This window comes from Ctenocephalides felis, unplaced genomic scaffold (assembly GCF_003426905.1).
Source record: "Ctenocephalides felis isolate EL2017-DRISC unplaced genomic scaffold, ASM342690v1 CF-g0.4_SCAFFOLD_01170, whole genome shotgun sequence".
NCBI classification, from domain to species: domain Eukaryota; kingdom Metazoa; phylum Arthropoda; class Insecta; order Siphonaptera; family Pulicidae; genus Ctenocephalides; species Ctenocephalides felis.
The window spans coordinates 33,611,714-33,630,277 of NW_020537324.1; the positions used below are offsets into that span (position 1 = coordinate 33,611,714).

The 18,564-nt window shown below is 28.1% G+C and overlaps 1 protein-coding gene across 1 annotated transcript in view; it reads right to left on the reverse strand.

Moving 5' to 3' along the window:
• The window catches only part of LOC113366696 (malate dehydrogenase, mitochondrial-like), a 47,885-nt gene extending 29,932 nt beyond the window's left edge, over window positions 1-17,953 (reverse strand). Inside the window, exons 1-3 of the mRNA XM_026608351.1 lie at window positions 17,890-17,953; window positions 15,890-16,142; window positions 12,869-13,046 (exon numbers count right to left, since the gene is read on the reverse strand). Of these exons, the coding sequence (XP_026464136.1) occupies window positions 12,869-12,967 (99 nt within the window). The 5' untranslated portion in view covers window positions 12,968-13,046; window positions 15,890-16,142; window positions 17,890-17,953. The remainder of the gene's footprint in view (window positions 1-12,868; window positions 13,047-15,889; window positions 16,143-17,889) is intronic.
• Between the last annotated feature and the right edge of the window lie 611 nt (window positions 17,954-18,564).

The following is an 18,564-nucleotide window of genomic DNA, read 5'->3' on the forward strand; positions in this document are numbered from 1 at the left end:
GAATTAGGTATTTGAATTTTTTTTTTTTATTTTTTTAATGGAAAGATCATATATGAATTTTATAACAAAGTTTTTTTTTTTTGTTTTTTCTCGCAATAATTAAAAAGTTATACCTAATTAAAAGTATTCGGTATCGAAGAGCGCCGACAGATCCCGAACGAAGCCAAGCGCGTGTGACGTCATTCTGTTACGGGCGATACATAGTAGTATACAGCTTTGAACATGTGCTATGCTTTGAGCTTTATATAATATCGTTCTGTTATTGTTAAATATTCAAAAATATATAAAAATGTCAAACGTAAAATGTTATCGCTGTTGTTTTGTACCATTATGTACAAATACCAATGAAAAAGTTTGATTTTCTCAAACCTCATGCGGTTGTTAATCATAATATGGTACCTTTAATAGACTTTATTGTTATCATCGTAGCAGCACTAGTGAATTTACAAACAGCTATAATTTCAAGTTAAATTTAGAAGAATAAGAAGAAGAATATTTAAGAATATTTTCATGACTAAAGAAATTGCTAAATGTATATTTCATATATTTATTATTTTATTCATTTATTATACATTTATCGTTTATTGCATTTGTATCATATCATCAAAATATATTGAATAATAACTAATTAAGACTTTAACTTTATTAACTTTCTACAGAGTTGAACAGCTTTGGGTATATATTTTTGGACCAGAATACTATACATTTTTTAATAAGATCTCGAGTGTTTGCATCATCATATTTCAATACGCTAACATATTTTTTTTGATCGTCTTCAAAGTTTTGAAGTAACTTTCACGCGATGCTCTAAAATTAATTTATTAGGTAATTATATTCAATATAAAATTAAAACTTAAATATTGTGATTTATAATATTTCTTAACAGACTTACATCAATGCCTTGGCGTCTCGAACTTCCGCAGAATTAAACCGAAAATCATTTTTTAAAAATTCGGCTACCATAAATATATCAATATTAGGAACATTATCAGAATTTGCTTTTATAAATCCTTTATCACATATAGTTGAACTAAATTAACTTCAACAAATCGTTTTTAAAGGAAAATTTACGACGTGTTTATCAAGTTACGTAAAATATAATCGTAAGCACTGCACTAATAGAATAACGGCACTGCGCTGTTGTGAGGTTGCAATTACAATCTGACGTCACAGGCACGGTAGCCGTTAACGGTCACGTGACTATTTTTTGAATTTAATCAATTTTCAAACGCCCATAACTAATTGAAAAAACATTTTTTTTTGTTTTTTCTTTCACACATCAATAAATTTAATAATGTAGTTTTAAAGCGCATAAAAATAAATATATAATTTTTTTTTTCAAATTCCCATTGTTTGTCAAAATGTTTAATGTGTCTTCTACACCAAACAATGTGTCTGAGATATAATATATATGAATACATAATTTATTACGCAAAAAATATCATACGTTTCTATTTAATTGTATGATCCTGTAACGTGAATTCAAATAAAATTTAAGAAGAAATTAAAATAATTCGTACCTTGACATACGGTGGCGGTTTTGGCGGAGGACACTTTGGTGGCACACAGGTGGGACATCCATCTTTACCTTTTGCAACTTTCATCCTGAGTTCTTTGCATTTCTTCGACTCTTTGCTGGTTTTTGACAGATACCGACACAAGAATTTTTCAGCATTATGGATTGGATTTAGAATTTTGAGGAATTTTCTGAGATGAAACATATTTATAATGAAAACTGTACCGTAAAGGAATTTAAACTAATAATTTTATTATTTATACATAATTTGACGTTATAAAATGAGTTTTGTTTTTTTGTTTCTATACATTTTGAAAATATTCTATTATATATCTGCATGCTTTTTTATAAGTTACGACAATAGCAACAATCTTGAATAGTTTATCTGCCCGTGATATATGACATAAAATATATTTATAACAACTGATGCATATTAAATTCAATACGTTTTCATTGTTACTCATTCTTATGATAAGTATTCTTATATTCATTTATACAACAATATTATGAATATTGTAGAAATTTGATATTCTATTAAATAAAAAATGCCATATTTTATGTGTGTAGTACATTGCAATTGAAAACTTTTGTTACCCAAGTGTTTGAGAACGACATTTGCAGATGACACCAAGGTTTTATCAACTCACGAAGACGCCACAAAGGCTTCGGAACAGCTGCAACATTATATACACGAACTATAAGAGTGGACTCATAAATGGAAAATTACTATTAACTCAACTAAGTCAGTCCACATCACCTTTATCAAAAGAAATGGAGATTGCTCAGATATAAAAATCAACAATGTAGAAATTCCAAAAAGCAACTCCATAAAATACTTAGAACTTCCCCTCGATAGAGGACTCACATGGGGTACCCACATCAGGGCGAAGCGTAAGCAAATAGACAAAAAAATTCCTGAACTCTACTGGATAATTGGAAGAAGCTCTAAGATGTCAAATGAGAATAAGATCCTAATATATAAAGCTGTAATAGTACCAATATGGACATACGGTATCGAGCTGTGGGCATATGCGAACGCGTCTAATATAAAAACCAACCAAAGAGCGCATTTAAAAATATTACGAGCCATAGTGAACGCGCCCTGGTATGTCTCCAAAGAAACAATTCATCGAGATCTAAACATCAAATATGTACAGAAGGTTATCAAGGAGAGAACTACGAAATATCATCAAAGGAGTGCATGCCATCCAAACACATAATAAAAGATCTGCAAAAACAAGTTCCCATCAAAGACCGAAAAGAAAGTGGCCGCAAGATTTAATGAATTAACAATCAATATATTTATAAAAGGAAATTCCCCACTGGGAACATTTCTAAATGCCTTGTACCCTCATTGAAGCCATGGTTCAGATTGGTTGTAAGAAGTAAATAAAAAAAAGTGTTTGAAAACACGTCTAACTAGTAACTATTCAGTAAGTTGCATAAGGCTATGAAAGAAAAAAGTATTCAGGTCTTCTGAAATATAATTTGGTAAATGGCCTCAAAAACCTTTTTTTTTCGAGCAAACTCCTAGCAAAATAAGAGTGCAGTATTTTTTAATGAGTTTTTATTTTAAAATGACTAATAATTATATGTACAGACTTACAAGATATCGAGTTTTCTAACGAAGTAACAGATCATTTTAGAGTAACACACGTAAAGGTACAAAATAAATAATTGTGCCACTTTCTATAAAGGTAAATGTTAAATTATTTACAAACACAGCTATATATATATATATATATATATATATATATATATATTAATGCATGTGTCTGTTTGCATTTTTGGGCGTATGCAGAGTCATCAGACTAAATTGATAGGACTATATATTGTTAATTTAGTAATCTCATCAATTGTAACAATTTTTCTTTATAATAATTTCATAATATAATATTTTGAAATGATGTAATCAATTTACAGCCATGTTACTATTTTTCATACATCTATATGTAAGAATTTCAACTCTGCAACGTAGTTGAGTCAATGAAGCATTTTTAGGGATACAAAAAAAAATCAATCTAATTTAGATTGATTTGATTAAGGATTTATTAAAGCCAGCCATCTTTTGGATATAGAAAAGACACAATTTCATGAAATATATTATGTTGATGTTAAAAAACAATGCGAAAGGATTTTCAAGGGATAAAAATAATTTTAATTTTATATAATTTAATTTAGAATGAAGTCTCCTACAACGATAATTAATCCAATGAATTCACTTTTTTTTAAAAAATAATTATTTTTAAAATATATATTTCAAAAAGATTATTTTTATATCTCATAAACAATTAAAATAACAATAAAAAACAATGAAATTATATTGAAATTGAAAAAATTCAATAAATATAATTAATTAGTCTATTATCAACTTTGACTTTGTTATCCATAATTGGAGCAACACTTTAATCAAATTATAATTTAATCAAATTTTCTTAAATTATTTAGAAATTTTTACATTTTTTTGTTTATTTTTTACCTCTTAAACGTAGGTAAAATAAATATAAGGTAATATAAAAAATGGATAAAAACGTAAAACTATATGCTAAAATAAATTAGACTTAAGTGTTTCAAAAACCAAATATTTATGATTTGGCGAATTTAATTATTTAACAAATAAATAACGTATCTCTTGAATCCCATCTGAACACTTAATTTCCAGATTACATAAAGAAAATATTTATATGATCGAATATAATCAGCTAAATAAGTAAAAATAAAATCTTTATATTGGTAGGAGTAAATACTTTGCAATTAAATAGTAGGTTTGAATGGTAATAATGAATACTATTAAATAATATAATTTTATATCGCACATTTTATAAATATATGTAGTAATATCACTTGAAAGTTTGAGAAAAAATTAGTTTACTATTTATCAAAAATTTTATTTAGATTGTAATCTGCTTATGGAACAATATTCTTGGGATTTTTCAAACAAAATAATTCATCAACACTACTCTCGAAATAACTAATGATATATTCATTGACTCAACTAATAATCATATTTGGCGAATATAATTTTTTAACAAATAAATAACTTAAGTTTTCGGAATTGTATCCCGAAAATTAATTATCTAACACTAATTATGAATTCGGTCTAATAATTGAATTACTGCTATATAAAAAAGATACAATTCCAATTCACAAAATATCACAACTAAATTATAAATATAACAATATTGCGACAATATTCTTAAACAAACATCAATTCTTCATAACATACCATATATATATTTAAATCCTTTGATTAGTCGTATAAAATAACGAAGTAATATATCAATGGCTTAATTATTTTACTATTGAATTATCACTAAATATTTCTAAATTCAACAAAGTGTAAGTAATTTCACTACTTATACTACGTACTCGTATTTATACTGATTTTTCAGTTATATTTTAAATAAATCTTATCTATATACTCCTCATATCAATATTTTTTCATAAACATACTTATGTCGAACATAACTAGTATTATTGTGACACACATTTATATAATTATTTTTATTTTACATTGCGGAATCTTATAAGATTCATATAAAATTTTAATAAGTACTTTTTATTGGACAAATAGAAAAATCAAATTTGAGTGAAATTTAATTATTAATCTTAGACAATAATATCTTGAACAAAAATAAATATCAGCCACGAATGTAGTGAAATAACTTGTAAATAAAAAATGTTTATTTAACGGTTAAATTTAGAAATTCAACGTATTAAACGTCAGTTTGAAAATTTTAATCGTAGTCAATTTGATAATTTGATAATTTTATCATCTTCGACAACGGGGTGCACCTTCAATATCACAAATGAAGTACAGTGGTACCCCGCCTTACGAGCTTAATTAGTTCCGTAAGCACGATCGCATGTTGAATTGCTCGTATCTCAAAGCATTTTTTTTTCTATATAAATACATTAAAATGCTATTCATTCGTTCCAAGACAATAAAACTTTATTGCTAAGATCAAATACAATTCTTCAAGAAAAGAAATAGCAAAAAACTAATTGAAAATTACTAAATTATCGTTATACTAGTTTTTGAGTTTAAAACACTATCCAATGAGTATTATTTTTTTTCTTTAAGTTGTATTGCGAAAATGAGTTGTACATGTATTGTTAAAACAATTCTTATGATCTCGACCAGTTGAATCTTTTTCGGGTATTTTTTTATTTGCACGAACAAATGCACAACACTAATATTAATGAAATGAAATTTGTGGCTTTAAAATAATTTACTTTAAATAATTGTATGATGATTCATATGAAAAAAACCCTTATTACAATTGCTATTGAATCTATTTCATTCGCCCCACCATAAGTTTACGTTATGCCTCTCACTCACACATTCTCGAATACGCTAGGAGCGATTCGTTGCTTTGTGATACGAATTTTGCTCGTATAAAGAAGCGTCTTTGGCGGCTTGTATCTCTGAAAACACGTTTGACGAGTCGCTCGTAAGGCGGGGTACTACTGCATTGCCGTATCAATTAATTTCATCCTGGATTCAATATTATGTTTACTATTTCCACAGAAAACAAAAAATTATGACGAAAATAATTTTTATTGCTCCTTAAATCATTAGGATAGAAAAATATATTTAAAATATAAAAATTACACTTCACAAAAATTAAGAATCTCAATAACAAATTAGAATTCTCAATAATATTGCTCAGAGTAATGAATATTGAATCAAAAGTCGAAATAATGGATTTTGTCGAGTAATAATTTTTAATGAATTCACACTAGTTGTCAAAGGGATGTCGTCCATAAGCGACATTTGTACACACAGCTTGTTAAGCAGATGTATAGGCGAAATTTTACCGCTGGATCCGTTGATCTGTTTTTAGAATTAGTTGGAGTAAAAGTTAGAAGATCAATCACCTTTGACAAGTTTCAATTTTCTTATTTTGACCTTAAATGAACTACTCTGTAGTTCTTGCAAAATAGCACTATGTCATTTTGTTCATTATATAAGTATATGCCATTTTGTCCGAAAGTGAACAAAAATGAATAAATAATCAAAATTCCATCAAAGTCCTAATAATTGCAAAAGATTTGATCGAAATCACCGAAAGCAATTACTATAGTGAATAAGTCCCAAAAAACATGACGAAACCATCTTCAAAATAAACTTTTGTAAGCGCGAAATACGTTTGAATTGATTACTTCGAAAAGACTGTGACAATGACGCTCAACATCTGACTGGATTATTATTATGGCTTTCCTCATGTTATACAGTCGCGGAGACATTACTAATACTAGCCAATTTTCAGATAAAGTCATTCATATTATATTACATTACTATTTTTTTAAAAAAAGGTCATTTTATATTGCATATGAATGTACTGATGTAAAATATCTAATGGAGAAGTATAATAGCCAAGGGTAGACTTATGTACCAGTACCAATCCACCATTATGCAGTATACATTTTATATATTGAAATATATCTTTTTCAATTAAAAAATTGAAAAAATTAAATATGGTCATTATCATTTTGTCCATATTTTGCCTAAAGTTCACTGCTACTAGTTAACTATTAGTTGCAATGAAATCCAACAAAATAATTTATTTAAATTATTATCTAAAATCAAAATTTTAGTTTTAGTTATAGTATCAAAAATTATCGTGGCTGATAAAGCAATCTCAAATAACGTATATTAAACCTGCAACATATGAGTTAATTTTAATATTTCATATATTTCGTTTTCAACTACCTAGAAATTTAAAAATATATATTAACATCGATAATCACAACAGATTCATTTTTTATAACACACATGTTTCTATTCTGGGGACGTTCATCCATTAGGTGCGACGTTAAAAACTTTCGAACTATACAGATATATTTTTTTCAAAAACTTCGGAAAATGTGAAAATGTCCGTCTTACGTAATATATGAACGTTCCTAATTTTTTTTTTAAATTTAAACAACGTTCCTTGTCGCCGTGCCCGAGCGTCCAAATGGTGTCCAAATATTACACAAATAGTTTTCGTATTATATTATATAACTATGGTATTAATATCAATATATTTTTCATAATGTGATTGTCAAGTGTATGCATCAATAACAGAGAGCTTTTAATACAATCATAGATTTGTTCCTATATTTATATATGTTCTTGCCAAATTTTGTGATTTGTTCTAATCTTATAGATATTGAAATAAAATTATATAAAATACACTTATATATATTTAAAATTTTGTCGCATTTTATAACATCTTGTGCCACACAATATATATATATATATATATATATATATATATATATATTTATATTGTATGTTTATCGTGTGTTAATCCACATATAAGCAATAAATAAACAAGTTGCCAGCACTTGTATAAATTCTTTTAAACAGACATTATTTACATTTCAATTAGACATTCAATCTCGCATAAAAATAAATAACTTTCATATATTGATTTCCAGTAAACAGTTTTTCTATATCTAAATATTAGTTTAATCCTCACATATACACTTTGGAATGGGTAATTTCGATTTCGATTCTATCAAAATTCGATACTAGATTTATAGAGAGAGATAAAAAGATATTTAGTTTTCAAACACGGCCGATTTGTGAAAAAAAAACACCACTAGTTACACTAATTTTGAAATGAGATTTTTCATAGTTTTATAGAAAAATATCATCAGTTTAATAGAAAAATTAGATATAATAGAAGGTTTTAGAATTTATTCAATGGTACAAATGGTCTCTCTGTCAAAATCTCATTTTATAGCAATAATTCCGTAACCATTTACGTTTACCAAAATGTAAGCATTATTTTGTTGACTTTTATCCAATTGGCATAAAATTTTGTATCCAAAGGGCATAATTTTTTTTAAACCAATTGGCATAAAATTTTGTATCATGAAAATAATGGATATCAATCTCGAATACTAAAATATCGAGAATAGCATACTAGCTTTTTGAATTTATATTTTACTCCTTTTCTTAACAGTTTTATTTTCTGATCCAGTTTGCCAGAAGTATACGTGAATAACAAAAATATTGATAATCGTATATTTAATAATATCAATAACATGAAAAGTATCGAAATTTAAAAAAAATGCCCATCCCTAAATTACACAAGCAACCGAAATTTACTACTCACATAATCAACACTTGTGCTTACTCGTTAGTATAAAGTGTATTTTTATATATAAAATGTAACAGTTAAGTACAAAAAGCTTATAAATAGACTTTTTTAAAATAATAAAATAAAAAATAAATTAGAAATTAATTAAATTAAAAAAATACGAACGATAACCAACGACATTGTATGGACCTTGCACATATTTCTGGATTAATTCGAAAACTCAAAAATGATTCCAGTGAATTATTGAAGGTTTTGGAAAAGGTTTTGATTGAATTTATGTACTTATTTTTTAAAATAAAAGTATATATATTTTGTTTTACTAATAAAAAGAAATCCATTAAAATGATGCAAATGTTGAAAATACAATAACTGAAACGGAGATCAAAAATCTACTTTCTTGATAAACTGCTATTTAATGAAATTAGTATTGAAATTTTCAAGCAAACAATAATGTAGAGATAGACTCTATATTGTAGGGTATTCTGCCGAAGGCTGCATTAAAAAAAATCATAATAGACTAAAACTTGAAGCATTTTATATAAGAAAAAATTACATCTTTGACCAATAGCTATATTTTAAATTTAATATTGAAATTTTCAGGCAAATAATAATGTAGAGATAGACTCTATATTATAGGGTAACCTGCCAAAGGCTGAATTAACAAAAAAAATTATAATAGATTAAAACTTAAAGCATTTTATATAAGAAAAACCTACTGCTTTGAGCAATCATATTTCGTAAATTTAGTTTTAAAATTTTCAAGCAAACAATAATAAAGAATAGGACTCTATATTATACGAGGTGTGTTCAAAAAGTACCCGGAATTACTAATAATTAAATTTCGCGGGTCTGGAGTGTCTGATTGTCAAAAATTTTTTTTATTGTGTTGGTATACATGCCCCTAAAGTATGATGAAATTTTCAGCTATATTCACTGTTTACTTTGTCTGTGGTAGTCGCTAAGGTTCGACGTGTTTTTCTGAGCTCGGCGATTTTTACAATGGAAGAATTGAAAAGTCAAAGAATTTGTATTAAATTTTGCGTAAAAAATGAAATAAAGTGTTGCAAAGTGCAAAAATTCACCAGATATGGCTCCGTGTGACTTTTTCCTATTCCCAAAGTAGAAGAGACCCATGAAAGGACGGCGGTTTTCCTCGATTGAAGAAAATCGCTGAGAGTGCTCAAGGACATATCAAAAAGTGAATATCAAGGGTGCTTCGAAAATTGGAAAAAACGCTGGCATAAGTGTATTATATCTGGGGGGACTACTTTGAAGGGGACCACATTAATGTAGACGAATAAATAAATATTTTTTTGAAAAAACGAAAATTCCGGGTACTTTTTGAACAGACCTCGTAAAGTGATCTGCTAAGGGCTAAATTAAAAAAGAAACTTAAGAAATACGAACTAAACCTTTTGACTAAAAAACTAACTCTTCGAGCAATTGCTATTTTTTAAATTTAGTATTGAAATTTTCAAGCAAACTATAATGTAGAGAATAGAGATAGACCTTATATATTATAGTTACCTGCCAAGAGCTGAATTAAAAAAATAATTTAATACTATCTCTCGTTCAATATAAAGAATTTCCAATTAAGAATTTAAATCTTAATTAAAATAAAAATATAATTAACGTAAAATCATTATAAATTAATTGTCAAAATTCCGACAAACCACCAAACCTCGAATTTCACTGTCTTTACAAAAAACTGCCTGGCTCATTTTATTACCATAAAAATATTCAAAAACTTTTGCTCTCTTTATATATTGCTCATTATTTATAAACTAAAATAAACAATAATAAACTAAATGTTAAATACTGAAAATTAAAATTCATTCAAGATAGAAAAACGATATCATAACTAATACAAAGCGCCATGGTAATCTAAAGAAAAATAATCATGCTATAATTAAGCTAAATTTGCTAAAATTAAATCACAACCATTAAAACTGACTTAAAATTTGAATTAAATTAATTAAATTAATTTGAATTATAAACGTCACATAAACTATACAAACAATTTTTAATTATTAAACTAACAGTTTTAAAAATAGTTGGCTACTTAAGTATAGGGAATGTTCTTCAACAACTTTTTACTAAGAAAATATGAATAGTAATCACACATAAATGAGTGCCATATAATTGCAATACATGATCACAGTCAAATTCTTTACAGTATTATAAAAGCATCACCAAAGTTAATAATATCACTTAATAAAAAAAATGTATGCTAAATCGAAGTTCTTTTAACTAGATTCAATTGGCTGTTATTGTTGCGTTATTAATTATTTATAGTAAATTGTGCTTATACAGAAATGTAATGACTAATATAATAATATTCTTATAATGAATTTCTTTTGCTATCTTCACAGTAAATCGTGTGTAAAATTAAATATGTGACCAGGACAATTTTGCTTAAAAATTACTTTAAAAGTTTAGATATAAAAGGTTCAGTTATAATACTGGTATGTTGTCGAAATAGATTTAAATAACAACTTTGGTCGTATTTTTGGTGGTTATTTACATTAAAAGTCTCTAAAATGGTGAATGTAGTGAACTCCCTAAAACACCACAAAACCCTTTTGAAGTATTAATATGGTTTAACAGTACAGACTGGGTACGGTTGTGCCAGGTTACTATAGTGGCAATCGCCCTAACAGTTAAACTATACTGATTTTGAGATAGGGTTCAAAGGAAGAAAGATGAAGTATTTTTGTTCGAACAAGTTTCCATTATTGCTTTGAGCCAGCTCCCTACATTCACATGGGGAGCATATGTTATTTAAGAAAACAATAAAAAAGAAGGTTTTCCATATAAATATTTCTCTTTTAATCAGAATTGCAGACTTTTATTTTTTGATTATATGTACAACTTTTTTATCTATGATATTATATTATATATTATATATTTTTCGATCTTATATTTTTGGCTTTTGAGCCTTGTATAAAATTCTATTTCACTTTCTTGATAATTGATTTTAAAAATATCACTTTTCATTTGTTTTCACAATTTTTGGCGATTTACCTTTTAATTTTCAAAAAACCGGGACAATCCGGAACAAAAGATCTAAATCCGGGACAAATATTACGTTTGGAACAAACCGGGACACAATGTGAAAATTTGGGACTGTCCCGGCCAAACCGGGACGTATAGTCACCTTATAAATCATAACTAAAATTATTGCTGATAAAAAAGTGCAACAACCGTACTGGATCTCCCCTATTATGATTAGTTAAAAAAAAGCTACTAATTTTTTAACCACATTTTTAATTTTTATAGAGTTCTTTACTTCTGCATTCTGCAGTTGAAGTATAAAATTGTATGCGTTTTTACCACATCACTTCTTGGATTTCGAATGTATTATGCTATCATAATTGATTGAATACTTTGGGCGAAATAAAAAATATTAATGCGTTGAAACTGATATTTCAATAAAATCATATTTAAATGAAAAATTTAATTTTAAAAATTTCTTAATCTGTAAGTAATTTTAATATTGCTTGAACTTCAGCATCACCATCACGAATAAACCTAAAAGTCCAATACATTGTTTGTAAAGAAAAAAATATACATTTTTCACATGTATAAGATCAAGTTGTTTACGGTATCATGCATAATAAAGCAATACATATGGCACTCAAAATATTATAAATTCCTATACCTAGTATATTACAATTCTTAAACTCAAATGCTAGAAATATAGACATTTATTCACTTTATGCTACACCTACTACATAAGTTTATGAGTTTTATATATTTAATTTGAACGACGATAAAATTCACAATAATAGTAAGAATAACAAAAAAATTCAACACGATTTTTAATACTTTTATCTATAAACTCTAATACTTGTGCAGTTTTTGTGAAATCAGTCTTGCAGAATTACCGCAAAAATAATTAACAGAGATAAATAATATTTAAAATACACATATAAAATATATTAATTTGATTTAAATTGAAATTTGATACTATTATTATTTGTCATATATTCATGAATTAAAATATTATAGACAAATCATACTAATATAAAAGTGCTATTAAAATATATTAATTTATTAGCAGGTAACTTAAAACACTATGAGATTTTCTTCAATAAATAAATTTCTGCAGTATTTACACAATAACTAAATTGTTTAATAATACACGAACGCTGAGTTTTTGAAGCGAATATTTTAAAACAGTTTCAAAACGTGGGATCTCACATGAAATCTTCAGATATATTACTATTGCCTAAGATAATTTTCTTTGAATTACCTTCAATTTTGGAGCTGCAATTAGACAAACCGAATCGGTAAATTTGCTTTTAAGCAAGGTTGGAACTGACACACAAATTGCACCTTTAACCATAGGCATATGGTGCTATGTCGAAATTAATTTTCTATCGAGAGATCTATGACGATCTGCATGCTTGCAAACCGCTTTTCATAGGATTCTGTAAAAAAATGTTAAAAAACAATTAAATATTTATCAAATGTTAAATATTATCGTACTTGTCTTCCTAAAAATAAACAGAATTCGAAGAATGCATAATACTATTAAAATATATTTCATAAATATGTATACTCCTAGACAATAAAGATACATATCATACGCCCAGTGCACATGACACCAGATTTCTTGAATATTGCCAGGACAATACAAACCAAATTTTACGATATTGCCAACCATATATTACGTTTAAGCTCGCTTTTTACCACGGCATTATCCTTAACATATTTCTGTCTATAACTTGTTGCCTAGCACAGTCGGAAAATAGTTTCACACCGGTCTTAGTAATCGAATTCTTTTCCCGTATTTTACGAATAGAGGGTGTCCTATTACTAATAGGACACCTAATAGGTTATTAGACGATGGATGAACTGTTAGGAAGACAACACTTTCTGCCAATTACAAAGAAACGGCTTGACCTATCGTTGCGCAAAACTGATCAACGATAGTTCTTATCGAGTTACATCGAGTGACTGAGTTTTTTATCACTGTTTCCATATTATACATTTTTATACGAGTCTATTTATTTATTTTCCTACGAGAATATGCAGTAGCAGCTCTGTTCCATGTTACTTCCATATACATATTTCTGTTAAAAAAGTCTGGTTTTGATGAAAAGCATTTATAGTAAGTGTACCATATTCCGGAATTGACTAAACGTTTGACTTTAAAGATGATTTTCAGAAAAAGTAGGAAAGCGAACCAAATATTTAAAACTGTTCTATTGATAGAGTAGACTTATAGGATTATTATAAAACAACATTTTGCATCGTAGAACACGTCATTTATAGAAATGATCTGTATTTTGCCGAAACACGTGTGTTCATTAGCCAAGTACTTTATCACCATATACAGTTTCATAAAAAATGACGAATCTTTATTAAAAACTTAACTAAAATCTTAACTAAAAATCAACACAATTTCCAGAAGATATCTTCCAACTTATTAGATAAGATAGAATTTAAAATTTTCAAAATTGGTTCTGAAATTTTCGCTCACATGTGGACGAAAAAATTTGCACTTGTACTTATTCTCTTCAATTTGCACTAATTCTAAAGAAATGGTTCAGCCGGTCGTATAACCAACAACCAATGCGAGTAAATATCAATCGAATGGCTTGAATTTTTTTTAAATCAGCTCAGCCGTTTCTGTGAAAACCTCAACAAAAGGTCGAAAATTATCCTTCCCGCACACAGAACATACTGTGTCATTTGATTCAGAATGAAACGTTGAGAAAACATAAAATTAGCAAATCGGATATTCTGGCGAAAACAATCTTTTCCTTCGAAAAGTTTGTGAGTGAAAAACTTGTGTATTTTATTACGAGAGAGTAGTTATTAACTTCCCGTGGGGTAAGTTATTGTAATGGGCCAAAAATCGGAATTGAAAATTTTTACAATTCTCGACGTTTTGAAGGTTTCTGAACATTTTGGCATACCTCAGAAAAAATGGATGTGTGTGTGTGTGTGGGTGTCCAGTGTCCAAATTTCCAGTCACGTTTTCGGGCGCACGGATCAACCGATTTGAATGGTTCAAAAAACATTCGATTCCTATTGATAGGGAGAAGAGCTCCAGCCGTTTCGGAGATACGGAGCAAAGAGTGCAGAAAATAAAAATCGACTTTTTGAGCGAACGGAGCATCTGATTTGAATGATCTAAAAAACATTCAATTAGTAATGATTGGGAGAAGGGTTTATTAGTTTTTGGCAAAGACAGGCCCATCCATTTCAAAGATACTGAGCTAAATATGTAAAAAATTTAAGTTTTTGAGAGAACTAAGCGTCCGATTTGAATGATTCAAAGAACTTTATGCTTGTCTTCAAAATAATTATTTTTTTTAAATTTTTTGTATATCGAAAATAATTCAGATTTTATTTTTAATTCTGACTATAGTTTTAATATACCTTACAAATAATTTCAACTTTGCAATTCAGTTTATATAATTCTTATAAATATTAGACAATGTTACAATATTTATAATAATCTATTGGAGAACATTCAGTATTCCTCGAACATTTCGTTACGGTACGGGAAGTTCCAGCAATTTGCCTTAAAGCACGATGCCACCCACCCCACTAATTTCAAACTTAATTATAAGAGCTAAAAATGCAAAAAACATATATTGTAATTACGTTACAATATTCTTTCATTATCAAACCTATGTACATATAAAACACGACTGAATTTAACGATAGTTGAAAATAAAAGACAAAAATATTTTAAGCCAATCTTTCGTTATTTCGTGATATGCACGGAATTACATAAACTACCTCAGTAGTGTGAACATAATTACGGTATTCATGAAATTGACAATTTCTCGAAAAGTATGTTAAATAATTAATTATAAAGTTATTTTATATTAATATTAACCAATAATTTCATAGATTTAAGTAGATTAAACTTAGCGTCACTTATAATTATTAAGAATATGGAAGAGTCTCTTGGGCTAAACAACAACGCCGTACGGGCTACGATCATAAGCTCGATACGGCTTTAAAAATTAATTGAAACATTTAATAAATTGAAACTATTTAACTAACTATATTCTTGATGTTGAATTGTATAAAAATTTTATTTGCGATGAAATGAAAATATCACGAAATTATGTACTACACCGGAATTCTGTACCTGTGTTACCTTAACTACTGTAATTTTAAGATCAAACTGAGTTTGAAATCTCTGCCACTAGCACTGCTATTATCATCTTTTATATAATCGATTCAATAATAAGTATGAATTTATAACAGTCATAAAAAACACATTAAATCTAAATGTCATTTTACTCACATTGGCCGTGTTTGGTCAGCTGTGGCTGTCACGGACTGTCGGCGGTCCGACAACAACTATTACATTTACCGCATTTGGAATTGGTTGTGGCGGAGATTGTCTCGCTGATGGTCGAGAGCCGCTCGTGCTACAGCTCCAACGGCTGTTCCTGTAAGCTCGACACCGCCGCCGTGGAGGCGCCACTGCCGGCGGTTTCACCGCACTCGGCGGAACTTATGCGACTAGAATACTCCAGTTCCAAATCATTCTTCGCCTGGTAATAAAATATTGAAAATAATTTAAGCATTAAATCAAACCGTTTTTCTATCAAAATTCTTACTAACTAAAAATGACTTACTTAATTTGTTACAAAAACTTACAAAAAAATTTTGATGGGTTTACAGATTTATAGGTTTATAAGATGTATGTGATAGTACATTACTTACTCCAACGATGCTTTATACAACTATAGTTGTAGACGCCCGACGCAATATTTATTAAAAAGTAAATTAATTTCACTACACACGGACACTGTAATTATCTCGAAGGACCAGATATAATTTATTATTAAAAAGGCTATATTAGGCTGATATAAGATAGCTGATTGAATAATGAGTAATAGTTATAAAATGATTTGTATTTCTTAGTTTGTTGTAAATGGTTCAAGCAATGCGTACAGAATGAATTCTTATAACTAGCTTAGTACCTATACTAGGGTAAGAAAATAATTTTATTGGTGTCAATTAAAGAAGATATTGTATGAAATTTGTGAGTTTAATATATAAAAAATATTGAAATATACTTATATACAAAATATAAATGAATTTTGGATTTTAATAAATATTTCAATAAGTATATACCGCATTTATCGAGACGCGCGATAACGACGAGCCTTATGCTTGCTCCTTATGCAGAAATATCTTAAATACTGATAGATGATTTCAACCAATTTATAACATGAATTTTGAATAAAACACCGAAGGGTGGTTCGAGATGTGGTTCGAGATGCGAGTGCGAAGACAAAAAGAAAGAATTCTTCCGAATAAGGCTGTGAAAAGAAAAGGAAATGAGATCGAATCCATGTTGATATTTTCTGCACGATGACTTTATATGGGTGTTCTTGTACCGGCAGCGCGTGTATTAGCTTAAATTTTTCCAACTTTTCACCACGAAGTTCCACTTACATTTCAATGAATTTTTTAATTACAGAAGAAAAATGTACAGGCTTTCGAATGATGCTAATTTAAAAGTAGTCGAAAGAACCGCACTGGCAGAAAATGGAAAATGAAAAATCATTTTTACCTTTTTACGCACTAACAAATAATTTTTTTACTTTTTTGTTATGAACAACATAGACAAGATCAGAATAAATAAAATGACGTTTACATTTTTTCGATATCTCTCATATTTCCGACAAAAAGTGAGTTTAAAAAAGGGGCCACTTTCACATGTTTTGACTGATATCTCGACCAAATGATGAGCTACGGATTTGAAATTTGGTACTTCGACTTTTCTCGAAAATACCTATAAAATGGCATCAAAATCTTTTAAATACCAGGGATGGGTCCAATTCTGTATGGAAACACGCCCATACCCTTTGGTAATAAAATCGCATCATTCATAATTGGAAATTGTGAATAAAATATTATACTTATTCAGAAAGCATTATTGAGTAAGGCGTAACCTTGAAGTTTCAACCTCCTTAACAAAAGGCATCATATGAAAACAAATTTAATATCTTTAACCTCTATTGTTTATCTTCAATCTATTCTTGATAGATTGAGATCTGCCTACAATTCTATCTAATAGGAGCAAATTGATACCGGTACAATTTGTTCAAACTCTCTCTTAATATTTTTCTCACAATTATTCAGTTTGAATATTTTAGGTAATTACTTTAGATAATATCTTTAGATAATAACCAGAAAACTTTACGCAAATATCTAGATTTTGTTTGAAAGTTTGCCATAATTAGTCAATATAGTGCTCTTTTACGTAATAAAATATTTCTATTCTTTCACCTTCAGTCGATGTTCTTCAAGATTTTTTTTCACAAGATTATGTTCACGTTGTAGAACATCAATTCTTCTCTCATAATCTTGTGCAAGTCTAACTCGTTCAGCAACACCCCTTTCGACGATTGCTGTTGCCACCTGAAGGTATAATACAATTTAATTAGAAGTTAATATTATTAATGTAGAAAAAATAACTTAGTAAAATAAGGCTTTATTTTCATAATTAAATTGTTAAATTATTTTCATTTTATATTTATGATTGTAAAAAAGCATCAGTCCTAGAAATTGAAATTAAAATTGACCGATTATTTTTTAGTTACAACTTAAATTATTATAGATGTTATCACAATTTAATAAAATAATGTATAAATCTCACTTCTCTTTTCATACGAATGAGTTCATCTCGATCTCGATGCTTTTTAGCAAGATCTTTGACTTCTTTCCGCCTCGTCGTCTCTAATATTTGTCCTAATTCCGCCGTTTCTCTATCTAGCAAAGCCTACAAACAAAATTAAAATATTTATGTTTAAGTAAGAAAATTTTTTTTAAGTAAGATTTTTTTAAGTAAGATATAATATTTATACTATGGACCTCCACTAAATTCCAAAAAATGATTTTGAAGATATCAATTGAAAACTTACTTAGTATTTAGTGAGAAACGAAATGTTTATTTTCGAAATA